Genomic DNA, 13,543 nt, shown 5'->3' with positions numbered 1-13,543 from the left:
AAACACCTGTCTTGGCCATCAGGCGGGGTCAGGCTGTGGCATTGGATAAGCCCGTCCAGAAGTGCCCGGTGCCCACAGCCTGGTATTCTTTCTTACTATGGGGAAAGACCCCGAAGGATTGCTTGGGCTTAGGTATTCTGTCCAAGTCTATGTAACGGGAATTCTGGTGACCACCCAGACTCAATCAAGAACGTGGGCTGGGGAATGTGGAAGGCACCGAGTGGAATGGGAGCAAGATAGCTGCAGGCAGGGACCGTGGGGCCGGCAGAGCATGTTGGAGAAGAGCCGCTAGGACGCCGAGCTGGCCTTTTAGGATGGTTCCCAGAGTGGCTTTGGGTTTCAACGACCTTCTCATTCCAAGCTCTGCAAGGCCCAGTTGCATAATGGGTCCTGGGCTCCCGAAGTCTTCCCAGAACCCATTATTTGAAGTTACCCAGGTGAGTCACTTGTCCTCGCTACCAAGAAAGCCTGCAGAGAGCACCTCTGAGTGCCACACACCCATCTAAGGGCAGGTGGGTGACTTGTGTCTGCCAGCCCTGGGAGTTTAGATGGAGGCTCAAAGAACCAAGGACGTTCCTACAGGGAAGAGACAGGTGAGCGGAAGGAGGCTGCCTGTGGACTCAGGCGCAGGGCTGGCATCTGGCTCCACGCTGGCCAGTGCCGTCTCTGGACACGTGGATGGAATGTTGCTGGCAGGAGCAACAGCACGTGTCAAGGACTTGCCCACCGTGGGCTGCCATCCCCGTGAGCTCCCACTCCGGCTGGCAGGCAGTCTGCCCTCGGCACGTGGGTCAACTTGGAGGATGCCCCTGCGGCTGAGGACAGCTGGCGCGCCAACAGCCCTGGCAGAGTTCGGTGCCTTGAGAGCCTGTGCTTCGGAAGGGCCACGTGACAGGGGCGCATCCCTGCAATTGGACTAGCCTCTGCTTCACTTCCTCTCTTGCTCCTTGGCACACGAGGGGAAGCATCCGCCAGAAGCCTGGCTCCTGCTGTCAGCAGCTTTCTGCACAGTAATGCAAGCTGGATGCGATGTGTGAAGCAAAGCGGCTGTGGAGGGATCCAGAAATTCTATGCTGGGGCCGAGGCCACTCCTGGGCTCCCAGGGCAGACCTTTATAAATCTCGTAACCTGTATGGATTCTCCTCTGCAAACAAACATTGCTTTGCTCTCTCTGGCTCATGTCTGTGTAGGAAAAGCAGGCCCCAGACAAAGCGGGCTCTGACCCCAGACTCCTTTGCTTTGAATCCCTGAGCACCAGAGTAGGAAGCAGGCTTGGATTTGACCCTGACCTTGAGTCTTCCAACTGAGATCTCTGATCACGCAGGACCCCAGAGGACAGCTGCTCCTCCAGCCTCTGGGGATGGGAGAGATTTCACAGCTTCTCCCGGGAATCTAGCCCACGAGGGGAGGACAGACATCTGGCTTCATTTCCTGGCCCCTGGCATCGCTGGATGGCTCCTGTGTTTCTTTGTGCAGTGGTTGCTCACCTTACGTACACTCCCTGCTTTGGGTTTTGTGGCTACTATGGTGTGCTGGGAGAAATGTGGTGTCGTTCTCTTCCTCCCAGCACACCACCACCAGTGGCTTCACGACCCGACTGCTCAGTGGACCTAGAAGGACCACACAGTGGCTGATAGCCACTGTCTCTCACCATCTCTCTCTGGGGTAGCCTTGGAACTACCTGCTACCAGCAGGCCTTGTACATGCCTGGCTCGGAGCTGTCCTTGTACCGAACCTGAGAACTTCCAGGCGAACTCTGAACAGTGAGGAAACAGAGACGTCACGGCTCCAGAAGAGCCGAGTGATTCGCTTGGGTCGCGCGGCACTGCAAGGTCATCAGAGAAGCCGAGAAGCCTCTGGTTTCCTAACTGCAGGGCTGGCTGTCAGGCTGAAAACTTCCAACACATGCCTAATAAGCATGCTCACCAGGCGTAAGTTGCCCTTCATCTGCTTCCAACAGCCCCACGGGGGTCACAGTGCTTCCTGACCTGAATGTACTTCCCAAAAGGAAACGAGTCTTAGACTTTAAGGCCTTACTCAGGCATTACCCAGTCAGGGCTGAGGACCAGGAGGTAGGAAAATCAGCAGCACCAGGGTAGATATGGACATCGGAGCGTGGTTTTGAACCATTCACAAGGAGTCTTCATGCACAGCCAGGGCACTATCTGAGAGGCCGGATCTGGGCTCAAGCCGGAGCTCCCGGACTCTCCATTGACAAGCCTTGCAAGGCTCATAGAGCCACCTTGTCTGGAATGGCTTTCCCGATTGGTGCTCCCTGTCTCTGAGGAATACTCCGCTGCTTTTCCTCTCTGTGCCTCAACCACCCCCACTCGCGTGCTGTGTGAAGGCCATAGCCACGCCGTGCCCAGCTATCTTGCACAAGTGCACTGGTGAATGACTGGCTGAATGGGACTCATGACGCTTTGGAGGGCCCTAGGCATGGAGCAGATTCCTAAATAACCAGGACCTCCTCCGCTGTGCCTCAGAAGGGCCCCAGAGCCCAGGGAACACGGCTTCTAGAGAGGAGGACAACCCGAGCGATGCCTGGGATAGCGCCGCCCTTGATGTTTGTTTTTCCTGCCTTCCAGCGCCACTTGCCAGAGCACAACAAGAAGGAAGAAAGGAGGTTGTGGAGAATAGAAATAAACACACAGGGCTGGGGAAACCGGCTGTGCATTTCTGCAGCTGCAGAGCCGGGCCCGGGGGATAATTCGGAACATCTGCCCATTAAGGAAGTTGAACTTTCATTCTCTTGTAAAGAAAAACTCCCCACGCCCCCAGCCTGCCTGTGTCCCCAGGGCCTGCACCCCGCCCCCAGAAGCCTGGGTGACACTGCACAACAGGAAATGTGTCCCGTATGGGATGACAGGAGCCATCCCCAAAGCAAAAGACAGCCTTTCTGGGCACTATCCCAGAGGGCACCTTCAGGATGTGGCCTGCCCAGCCCTGCCCGTGGGCTGTGGGCATTCCCCGGGGGGGGGGGTCCACTCGGAATGTCCTGTGGGACTTGGTATCCCTTCAAAGTATCGTCATGGGACAGTTCCAAGCAGGCCCCACAGCCCCCCTCCAAGGTGGATGCTACCGTCCCATTTTACAGGTGTGGAAGTTGAGGCTCCAGGTCGCACGACAAAATGCCCACAGCTGTGTCTCTTCTGCATGTGCCTCTCATTGTGGTCACACGTGGTTGTTTGAGGAGCAGCAGGCATGCCTGCTGGTGTCAACGCTCACCTCCATCTCCTCAGCTCTACTGCGCCTTCTTTGGGAACTGGGTTTCTGTCCTTTTGATGTTGTGATTCCTGTCTGCCTGGTTCCTAGTAGGTGCTCACTAAAGATGGGTCTGATCACAGAATACATGAAGAGCTTTCCAGCCCAGCCCAGAGTGGAAAGTTCATTCCAGTGAGGGAAAGAAAGGGAACTGTTAGGTAAATAACGACAGAAAATGGCGGGCATAACACATGGCAGACAGCCTGTGGCCCATGAATTCGTTTCTTGTTCCTATAATGCCCTGGTTCTCTCTCAAAACCCTAGGTCAGTAATGAAGTAGTGCTTTGTGTACAATCGGGTGTGGCCAATCAAGCCCACTTCTATACTGGTGCATGATGGGACATGACCAACTGGACTTTTGTGCACATGTCCAGTGGTAGAGACCAATGAAGGAGTTACGTCACCACCTGGGCCCTCACTGACCAGTGGTGTCCCAGGGTGGGAGGGGAATTAATAAAGCATAAACGCCACTTCCCCTGGGGTCTTTACTGGGTTCCCAACTCAAGGTCCCCTCTCAATGGAAAGTCTACTTTTGCCTCCAATAAACTCAGTGTGCTACTAAACTTCGCTCCTCCTTTGCTTGTCAGTTCTTTACCGAATGGAGGAATGGATCCTGACCCCCAGACCTCATTACCACGGCATTGGGTGGGTGTCATTAAAAGCTGGAAGCTGCGGTCACAGGCACTGTGGTTGCGCAGACGAGCCCTTCTCCTTTCTTTTGCTCTGTGCTTCTCTAAAGGCAGAGAGGGGCTGGCGAGTCGACGGGCATTGAGGACCAGAAAGATGGGGACCAGGAGGCTGTGGTGCTGGCTGCTTCACTGCGCAGGCCCGCAGCCTTGAGGCCGCAGAGGGGGTATTGACACGTATAAGGCCTCCCTGGCAGATGCTTTAGGGACCCATTGCTACACTTGCGGGCCCCATGTCCAGGCTCAGTGGCCTCTCCTGAAGGGGCCTCCCCCCCAATTCTGTCTTGGATTCCCCCCTTCCCCATATTGTAAATCCTCAGAGGCAGGAACATCCCAGGTCCAGCTTGAGTGCTTTCGACCTCTGGGAAATGAACAAGCTCTCGGGAGTTTCTGCCCCGGTCAGAGAGAAAGATGCCCCCACCCCCTCGCCCTGCCCCCCCCCCCCCCGTCATTCCAAAACGCGCAGGAGCTCAGTGACTGGGGTGACCGCTCCCGGTGGGATGGGATTCAACCTCACCCTGAGGGAGGACGGGGGTGGGATGGCAGCTTTGCGGCAAACGGCCCAACCCTGAGTCAGCGAGGAAGCCAGCGCGCAGCCTGCCCACCGCAACACCCACAAGACCCCCCGGAAGCCCACGGTTCTGCCCGCCTCCCATTCCTTCCTTCCATCGGAATCCTGCGAGCAGCTCCCTGGTGTCCAGCCCCGGGGCTCTAAGTCCACCTGACGCCGGTCCCCAGGCCCCCGCTAGGCGTTTTCCAAGCACAGCTGTGAAGTTAAACGCCAGTCCACCTCTGAGCTCCCACGGGGACAGAGCGGGGACAGGGCGCAGGGGCAGCCAGGCCCCGGCTTCCTTGAAAGGCTTTCTAAACCAACAGCTCCGTCATCCCTAGCCTGAAAGCACAGTTCGGCCTCATCGCAACTGGGAACTTGCTCCGTTGGAAAGCCACATCGAAGGCTCACACGTCAGTTCTTTGGTGCTTTCAAGGCATTGTTTGTGCAGGAAATACCACCCTCCCCTCAGTTTCCTTGCAGGGAAAATCCTTAGAAAGAGTCGCCGAAGTGCCCGGGAAGTGGGCACGCCGGCCCTGAGGACGGCAGGGACCCTGGGGATTGCAGGACACTGCTCAGCTCCCCCAGCGAGATGACTGGCTCCAAGCCACAGACCCTTCCACGTCCTCCGCACACACCTGGCTGCTCACCCCGCACGCCAGTTCCAAATAGCACCTCCTTTATTCTGCTCCCCGACTTGCCAGTCTTCCCACGCTTTGCTCCTTGGTTCCTGTTCTTACTTAGCGAGTATTGAGAGCACGACTATCATCAGCACTGCTGATGACAGAGAGGCTGAGGAAGAGAGGCTTTACTTCTGGCCGGGGTCCAGACTCATGTCTTTCTTTGTCTTGCCTGTGAGGCTGAAACATCCTTCCTAAGAGAGGAATCGAATATAACTAACTGGGATACCCCTCAAGCAGCCCTACCTTCAGTTCTCTATGTGTCTATGTATGTATGTATGTATGTATGTATGTATGTATGGTACTAGGGGATGAACTTGGGCCTTAAACTTTTTTTTTTCTTTTGCCAGTCCTGGGCCTTGGACTCAGGGCCTGAGCACTGTCCCTGGCTTCTTTTTGCTCAAGGCTAGCACTCTGCCACTTGAGCCACAGCGCCACTTCTGGCAGTTTTCCATACATGTGGTGCTGAGGAATCGAACCCAGGGCTTTGTGTACACGAGGCGAGCACTCTACCACTAGGCCATATTCCCAGCCATCAGGGCCTTGCACTTTGTAGACAAGCTCTCCACGGCTTGAGTCATCACCCCAATCCCTACTCAACCTTTTAAAGGGATCAGGCCTTCAATGCTTCAGGCCCTGTCCAATCCGCATGAAGTCACCAAGTCAAGCACGACACAGATGACTCAGAATCGAACTTCTGTCTGCCTGCACACAGCGTTCTGCAAGCTCCCCTGGAAGGGGCCACTAGGTGCTTTCAGAAAAAAAAGAATCGCTGGTCTTGAACTTGGAAGGTTTCAGACTGAGTTTTGGCAAGCTGGAATGCCTGCAAGGACAGCAGCACACAACAAGAGAGGAAGAAGAAATTGTCACCAGGGAGACGAAGGCGCTGGCCTCAGGGCCACACAGCCAGTGAGTCAGGATGGGACCTGGAACTTAGGTTTGTCACTGTCCCATTGTGATAGGACAAGGAATCTGTATTTAGTCCGCGTGTCTGGCTCATGGCCAGAGCCCCTCAAACTTGCAGGACAATCAACAGGAGATCAGGGCCCCTTCTCTTACAATACGTGGTTTTCGTCCTTGACTCCTGAAACAGTGCTCAGTATCTTTGTTATCTATGCATAAGCCCCTTTCAGCCACCGCTGAATGAGTGCATGGTAATGAATGACTTTAGGAAAACTCCTACCTATAAGAGAGGGCACTGCTGGCCCCTGGCAGCAAACACGGAGGCTGGAGGCTGAGTTCAATCACTGCTGCTTATGTAGGGAAGGGGATTCTGGGTTGCCAGGTGGGAAGGTTCTGGCTTGGTGGGGAGAAGGAGCGTGGAAGCGGGGTGCCCTCATTCCACACCTCAGCCTGGGCTTCACTTCCCCCTCGTTGTTCCTGGGGTGGATCATCTATAAGACACTTATCTATCCCAGGGAAGGCTGGCTGGCCAGCCGTCCTGAAGGGACAGACTGGTGCTGTATCTGACGTGGGGACAGCCAGTCAACCTGTGGGACTGAACCCTCCATCTGTGTGTGTGCGTGGGCGTGCGTGCGTGTGCGTGTGTGTGTGTGAACAATCTCCAGGTAGATAAAGCTGGTAATGAATGAATCTTGGGACACGAAGCAATGCTACTGGAGAATTGGTGGTGGGAGAAAGTGCACTTCCCATCCCATGAGTGGTACCTGGGATTCCTTACCCCCACCCCACCCCCTTGTGCCCACTGGACTCCAACTTTCCCTTCAGGTCTTCATTGCCAGCTGCTGGTGGCTCACGCCTGTAATCCTAGCCACTCAGGAGGCTGAGGTCTGAGGAGCAGGGTTCAAAGCCAGGACCATCAAAAACAAAATACTTCATAGACTTTGTTCCCAATGCCACCTCAGCCCTTTCTATAGTCCTTTGTAATCCTGACCATCTTCCTCCTCGGGCTAGACTTGAGTTCTTGGTGTTTTAGCAAACAGCCAACCAATGGTTGCTTTCTTCTCATCCACGCATCTCTTTGCTTTTGAGAGAAGTAAAGGAATGAGTTTCCCACCTCCTCCATGTCTCCTCCCCCCCCCTTCTGATGCTTGCTTCTCCTAGACAAGAAATCTGTATTTGGTCCTCATGTCTGGCTCATGGCCAGAGCTCCTCAAACTTGCAGGACAATCATTGCCTTGTTTACTGTCAGCTTGCACTCCGTGTTTCCTCGCTGTTCTTTCTGGTGTCTCCAGTTCTGATTCCATTCTTGCCTCCGAACAATTTTCCCAAGTGAGGTTCGTATCCTTGTACATGTTCAGTTAGTAGATATAAACTTCGCAAAGGAAATAGTTGAGACACATTTTCCCTGTAATCCTAGCTACTCAGGAGGCTGAGATCCGAGGATCAAGGTTTGAAGCCAGCATAGGTATACAAAACAGTCTCTTACCTCAAATTTCAGCAAAAAAAAAAAAATATGCGGCTCAAGTGGTAGAGCACCATCCTAATTTCACCCTAGTGAAATTAAGCCAAGTGAGAGTTTGAAGCCCTGAGCTCAAGTCCCAGTGTTGGCACTAGGGAAAAAAATAACTTCTATTCCCATATATGCTTTTACGTTTGGCTCTTCTAGGGGAGTACTAAGTCGTCTAAACACATGGAGAATGAGTGAATAAATGAATGTAAGAACCGAACAAATGCATGGGAGGAAAAAACACTGCAGATACGCAGTTCCTCGGCAACCCAGTATTGCCAGGAACTTGTACAACTAGGATCCAGTCATAAGATCATGAGATCCAGTCTCCAAACTTCCCTAAATATCAAACACACGCATAAAGTGTTAAAAAAAATTTAAGTTTCTCAGCTTCCAGTGCTATCCACAAACACTTAGCTTAGAATTTATCCTTCTGTCAGACTGCAGGTTTTTTTTTTCATGTGAAACAAAATTGAGAAAAGTTTTTGTTTTTGTTTTTGTTTTTTTAAACAATCTGAACTTTTACACCCTGTCTTAAATTCAAGCTCTGGGACTTAAAACAGATTCCTTTTCCTACCCCCTTCCCTACAAAAATGTTATTTATTTTTCTTGTAAGTGAATTATATACTAGGGTAAAACAAATGTCCTTCTCTCTCGAGATGTGTTCTATACAGTTTTTTCCTCCCCTGGGCAAATGCCCCAAAGCCAAGCATCTTACAGCACAATGGCAATCACACTGGCTTGTCCCGGGCTGGGGACGCCACAATTTTCAGTGTTCACCAAGCAGACATCATGAGATCTGGATTCTAGATTCCGTCTGGCCACCCTCTAAGTGGGGGTGATCTTTGGACCTCTATGTTCCCTGGACTGGTGAGGCGGGGGCTGGGAGAGGGGTGGACCCCAAATCCATCAGACCCTAAAGTCGTATAACGCCAGGTCAAAACACGAGTCAACACTGATAAGAGTTTTTTGGTTCTGAAACAAAAAAAAATAATATTGACTTAAAACAGTCGGGAGAGGATTTTCCTCTGTATTACTGAGCTCAAAGGAAAGTCACCCCAGGGTGGCACAGTTAGCTGTTTTTGTTTGTCACCAATACCTTTAATGTCTAAACATCCCCATCTGCTGGGACTTCAGAGGGGGCTGCTCTACAGGTAGACCCTAGAGGTGTTTGGGGAAAGTCAAAGCCCCAGGCAAAGGTGATGACCAGACAGCAAGCAGCCAGGTGATCAGAGAGCGAGCGGCCAGGGGACCGTCCGTCCTGCAGTGAATGACACAGAAGGCCCCAGCAGTGGGTGCTGTGCGGGTCAGAATGTCCACAGTTCTCTGAAGGATGGTCCCCTCCTGGCTGGCTTCTCAAGGGGACAGTTGACACCTCTGGGACTAGGAGGAGGGTCCTGGAAACACAGCGGGAAGTCTGCAGGCAGCTTGGCTTTGGGACGAGGCCATGGGAAGGAAGGCAACAGACCTTGGGCCCTAAGCCCTGGCTTTCCATCCATAGATAGAGCTAGCTGTGAAGGGGGGGACTTACTTGGGACTTTAAAGAACCCAGCCCCACTGTGGAAGGCCAGGCCTGTGTCCTCAGCCCAGCCCCAGCCTGGGGAAGCCGGTCCTCTCTGAGCCTCTGATGGAGGAAAGCGCCGATGGGTTCGTGTTTCTACAGTTCCCTGTGTGCCTCTGCGGCTCTGCTCTCACTATGGAGAACCTCCGGACCGCTAGCAGCCTCTGCTGAGCCCTTGCCCTCCAAGCCCACCGTCCAGGGAGGCTTGGGGAGGAGAAGCGCCGGGCTTCCGCTCCGTGCCCACCCAGCCTCTGGCCTCCGGTCAAGGTGTCTCCTCAGGCAGGGAAGAAACCTCCGTTCCCAGGGACGGACGTCCAGGGCTGATGTCAGCTCCTGGTGGGGCAGTTGGCAGTGGATGGGGCGTCCTTCCCCAGGCTCCCACCCTTCCCCAGGGGAGCCTCACACCGTGGGGCTCAGCCCCGGCCTCCCAGGCTGTGCTCCCGGGTCACGCAGTGGCCAGAGCATCCTTCTCCGTGCCACGGCCATGCTGCTGGCGCTGCCCCGGCTTCCACTCTAAGTCAGGGAGCTCCCGACAAGACCCCTCTGGTATGTGGGCGGCGATTCTGAGCTCTCTCTCTCTCTCTCTCTCTCTCAAAGGTCATCTTTCCACACACGTTGCTCCCTTCCTGCCCAAATCACCACTTGTTTATTTCTCCAAGCTAAATGCCACGATCCTCCCCAGCCACTCCGGTGAGATTGCGTCAGAAACAGTCAACACACCAGCACGAGACGGCAGTGAGCGCCCCAAAGCCTGCGTCCAGCACCCCGCCCTTGGGGTCAGCGGCCGTCGGGCCCCAGCCCACGCCTCCACACTGGCTTCCGTCCCTGAGTGTCCACCAGAGAGCCCGGCGGCAGCAGGTGGGCCTCCCCAGGCTGCGGAGAGCCAAAGCCGGGGCTCAGAGGCCAAACTTCAGAGCCAACAGCACACGGGGCGGGTGACTGTGTTCTGTTTGAAATCTGGCCAGGTGGCTCTGTTCCTCCCCCACCATCTCTCAATGTCAGGATCAATCCTTTGGGGGAAAGCACACCTTAGAAATGCACAGCGAGGGGAGCAGGATTCCCCGGCCACCCGTACCGGAAGGATCTCTAAAGAAAGACGATCCTTTCCCACACTGATGGGGCCTTGTGGGAGCCAAAAGAGGAAAAGGGACAAGATCAGCTCAGCCTCTGCCCCTTCCTTCCCCTCACAACAGCTGGGGGAAAAGAGGTCTTGGGGTCAGTGACTTTTCACAAGCACGTTGGAAGTTGGTCTGAGTAGACACATGACATGGCATAAGAGCCAACCTCCCCTGTGTCCTAACAGGACCCAGGTACTGTAATAAGCATTTTATACTGAAGAACACGTTCACATCTCACCCCCGCCCTGTTTCTCCCCGATTTTCTAGGGAATTATACAGAGGCCTAGAGATTCCACGTAGCCCACTGACAGGGAGCTTCCAGACCCTTCCACAGGACCACATGGAGGTACCATCTCTAGAAGCGCAGCCTGTGCCCCTGAAGGGGGTCTGTCAGTATCTCTTGCTGGGCCAGTGAGCCCCAAAATGGGAAGGAGGCTCTTTGACACCTGAGCCCCACACATAGCCCCAACTCCCACGTCCCAACCTCATAGGGTTGGGTGGGTACAAGTTCCCCCTGTAACCACACAGTAGCCAGTAACCCCAGTAGAACTTCCTTACCAGCATCTCTTGCTCTGTCTCCTCGCTCTCCTTTCTCTCCCTTTGGGCCCCGGTCACCTGAATCAGCGGAGGAAAATTGGGATTAGAAACACAGACAAGGGGGCTGGGAATATGGCCTAGTGGCAAGAGTGCTTCTTGCCTTGTGTACATGAAGCCCTGGGTTCAGTTCCCCAGCACCACATATATAGAAAAACGCCCAGAAGTGGTGCTGTGGCTCAAGTGGCAGAGTGCTAGCCTTGAGCAAAAAGAAGCCCGGGACAGGGCTCAGGTCCCTGAGTTCAAGCCCCAGGACTGGCAAAAAAAGAAAAAGAAAAAGATAAAGATAAAAGCTCAGGGATAATGTCTAGGCCCTGAGTTCAAGCCCACAACTGACAAAAATAGATAAATAAATAATAGAAACACAGACAAATCTCAATCAGGAAATATGACATTGGAACCCAAGACTGGGAAACTCTTAGGCAGAAGTTAGCAGTAGTCAGCTCTGGTCCCCTGAAGAAAGAGACAGGCTCAAGAGAGACAGTCTCATTCCATCCGAGTTAAAGCATAGAAGAATGGCATTTATCACGTAGCCTCAAAAGAGTGAAAGGTATTTAGCAGAAGATGATAAAGCAAAGGAGTTTCCATCGTGCACACAGGCCTTTAGAACTTGGCATTGAGGTTTATTCCAATGGGCATAGGGGAAGGAGAGGGCGGGGCTTTCGTTGTGGAGGGAGGGAGATGGGTTATATGTCAGGGAGATTTTCTGGTAGGGGAAACCATAAAACACGAGAATGAATTTCCAGGGAATTGTGGAATTTTCACAGGATTTTAACCAGGGTATGGTTAATAGAAGCAGAGCTGTTTTCCCAGCTGGTATCTCACCCTGCAAAAAGCAGCCTAAGGTCTTGGCATCATTCAATGGGCATTAAAATGGCCAGGGAATTCTATGCCAAGGGTTTCTAGAAAAGTATCTGGGAATGAAAGGCCCATGGCCTGCTATGGGTGAAAGTAGTAAGTCAAAAAGTCTTGGAGAATGCCTGGTGAGATCCAAGGTTTTTAAAATAAACTAAAGCACGCACGCGCGCACACACACGTGTGTGTGTGTGTGTGTGTGTGTGTGTGTGTGTGTGTGTATGTATATGAGTAAGCTTAGAGAAATATCTGGCAGGATAGACTCCAAAGAGCCCACAGTGGCTATTCTAAGGAGTGAAATTAAAGAGCTGAAAGAGGAAAAGACTTCCTCTTTACATGTCTGTATCATCTAGTCTTTTTTTTTATTAATAAGCATGTCCTATTTTTATAATGTTTAAAAATAAAAATTTTAAAATGATAACTACAAAGGAAAAGGAAAACCTCAGCCTGTTTCATCACCAGCCAGGAAGTAGGGTAAGATTTCCCAGTGGTCCCAGGTGGGAGTGGACTAGCAGTAGATCCCTGATTGCCATGGTAACCAGGAACCAGTAGGAGCACTGGGAAAGAGCGTCAGGCATGCCTTGTCTTCTGCAGCGATGATGGGGTGTCTGACAATCTTGAAAGGCAATGAAAAGGCAGGGGCTGACTACTCTGAAGTAAACTTCCCTAAAAGTGGAGCCGGGACTGTCCATAGGAAGACAAACGTGTAGACGGGGGACAGGAACTCAAGCTGTAAACGCAGGGGGAAGGCAGAGAGCTTTGCAGAAGGAGAGGAAGCGGGCGGTCATGGCCTTGGGAGCCATTGTGGGCGTCTGGCCTGTGTGCTTCATCCTGCTACATCTTACAGTCACTGCGACCTACAGCCACACCGGCCTTCACCTCATGCGGGTCCTAGAGCTGCGGGGCCCTTCTCTCGTGCACACAGTCATCACTCCCGAAGGCCCTGGGGCCTAGGAAAGCATGGAGACGCCGAGACTCCGCAGATGGGAAACCAAGGCATGCGTCCGTGGCTGCCCTGCGGCTCAGTGGCCAGCATCCCCCGACAGACAGTTGCTATTACCTTTGAACCCGCGCATGCCCATTGGGCCTGTGGCCCCCAGCTTCCCGTCATCGCCCTTGGGACCAGGCAGTCCCGGGGTGCCCTTGTCCCCTGGCAGACCTGTCGAGAGACAAAAGACACAATGCTGACGGGGCAGACTCAGAACTGGAAGGTCCCTTATAGGTCACTGTCGTCTGCTTCATTGTGGGATCAAGAGGGTGCATTCACCGTGGCTGCAGCTTCTGGAATCTTCTCCGGTAAGTTAAAGACGTAGCAAAAGCAGCATCAAGTAGATGGCTACTTGTTACCACTCAGAGCCGTCCCTGCGGATAGGCCCAGTTCTGTGGTGAGAGTCAGAAGTGGCACGGAACCCATTCAGGTGTCTCCTTGCCTGGGGCATGCTGGAGATTTGAAAGCTTTTCCAGTGCTTTCTATGTGTTAGGCATGAAGAATCTCATTCCTCCCTTACCACACACCTAGAGGTATGACTTCACCTGTGCTAACCACAAGGTAATTAAACCCAGAGAGGTTAAATAACTTGTCCAAGAGTACACAGCCAACAGCGTGAAAGGCGGGGTCTCTTCCTGAATGGAAATCTCATGGCTGGACCCAAGGGTTTTCGTGATGCTTGGGCGGGGCAGAGAATAGCAGTGGAGACTTAGGAGGAGGATGAAATACTGCCTGGTTCTATTTAAAGAAAGAACAGAAAGATCCCTTCCTTTCCAGAAACACAGGAGGCATAGCAAAGGGCACTGGAGGCTGAGAGGGATGAGGAAATCGGCAAGG

At 53.2% G+C, this 13,543-nt stretch overlaps 1 protein-coding gene across 2 annotated transcripts in view; it reads right to left on the bottom strand.

Moving 5' to 3' along the window:
* Scara5 (scavenger receptor class A member 5) overlaps positions 1-13,543 on the bottom strand; it is a 74,343-nt gene that overhangs the window by 11,014 nt on the left and 49,786 nt on the right. For both annotated transcript variants that reach the window (XM_048330774.1, XM_048330776.1), the window contains exons 6-7: positions 12,779-12,877; positions 10,828-10,884 (exon numbers count right to left, since the gene is read on the bottom strand). In XM_048330774.1, the coding sequence (XP_048186731.1) occupies positions 10,828-10,884; positions 12,779-12,877 (156 nt within the window). The remainder of the gene's footprint in view (positions 1-10,827; positions 10,885-12,778; positions 12,878-13,543) is intronic.

Source organism: Perognathus longimembris, chromosome 21 (genome assembly GCF_023159225.1).
Source record: "Perognathus longimembris pacificus isolate PPM17 chromosome 21, ASM2315922v1, whole genome shotgun sequence".
In the NCBI taxonomy this organism is placed as follows: Eukaryota; Metazoa; Chordata; class Mammalia; order Rodentia; family Heteromyidae; genus Perognathus; species Perognathus longimembris.
The sequence above is the reverse complement of the archived record's forward strand: the minus strand, read 5'-3'. Positions and strand labels throughout refer to the sequence as shown.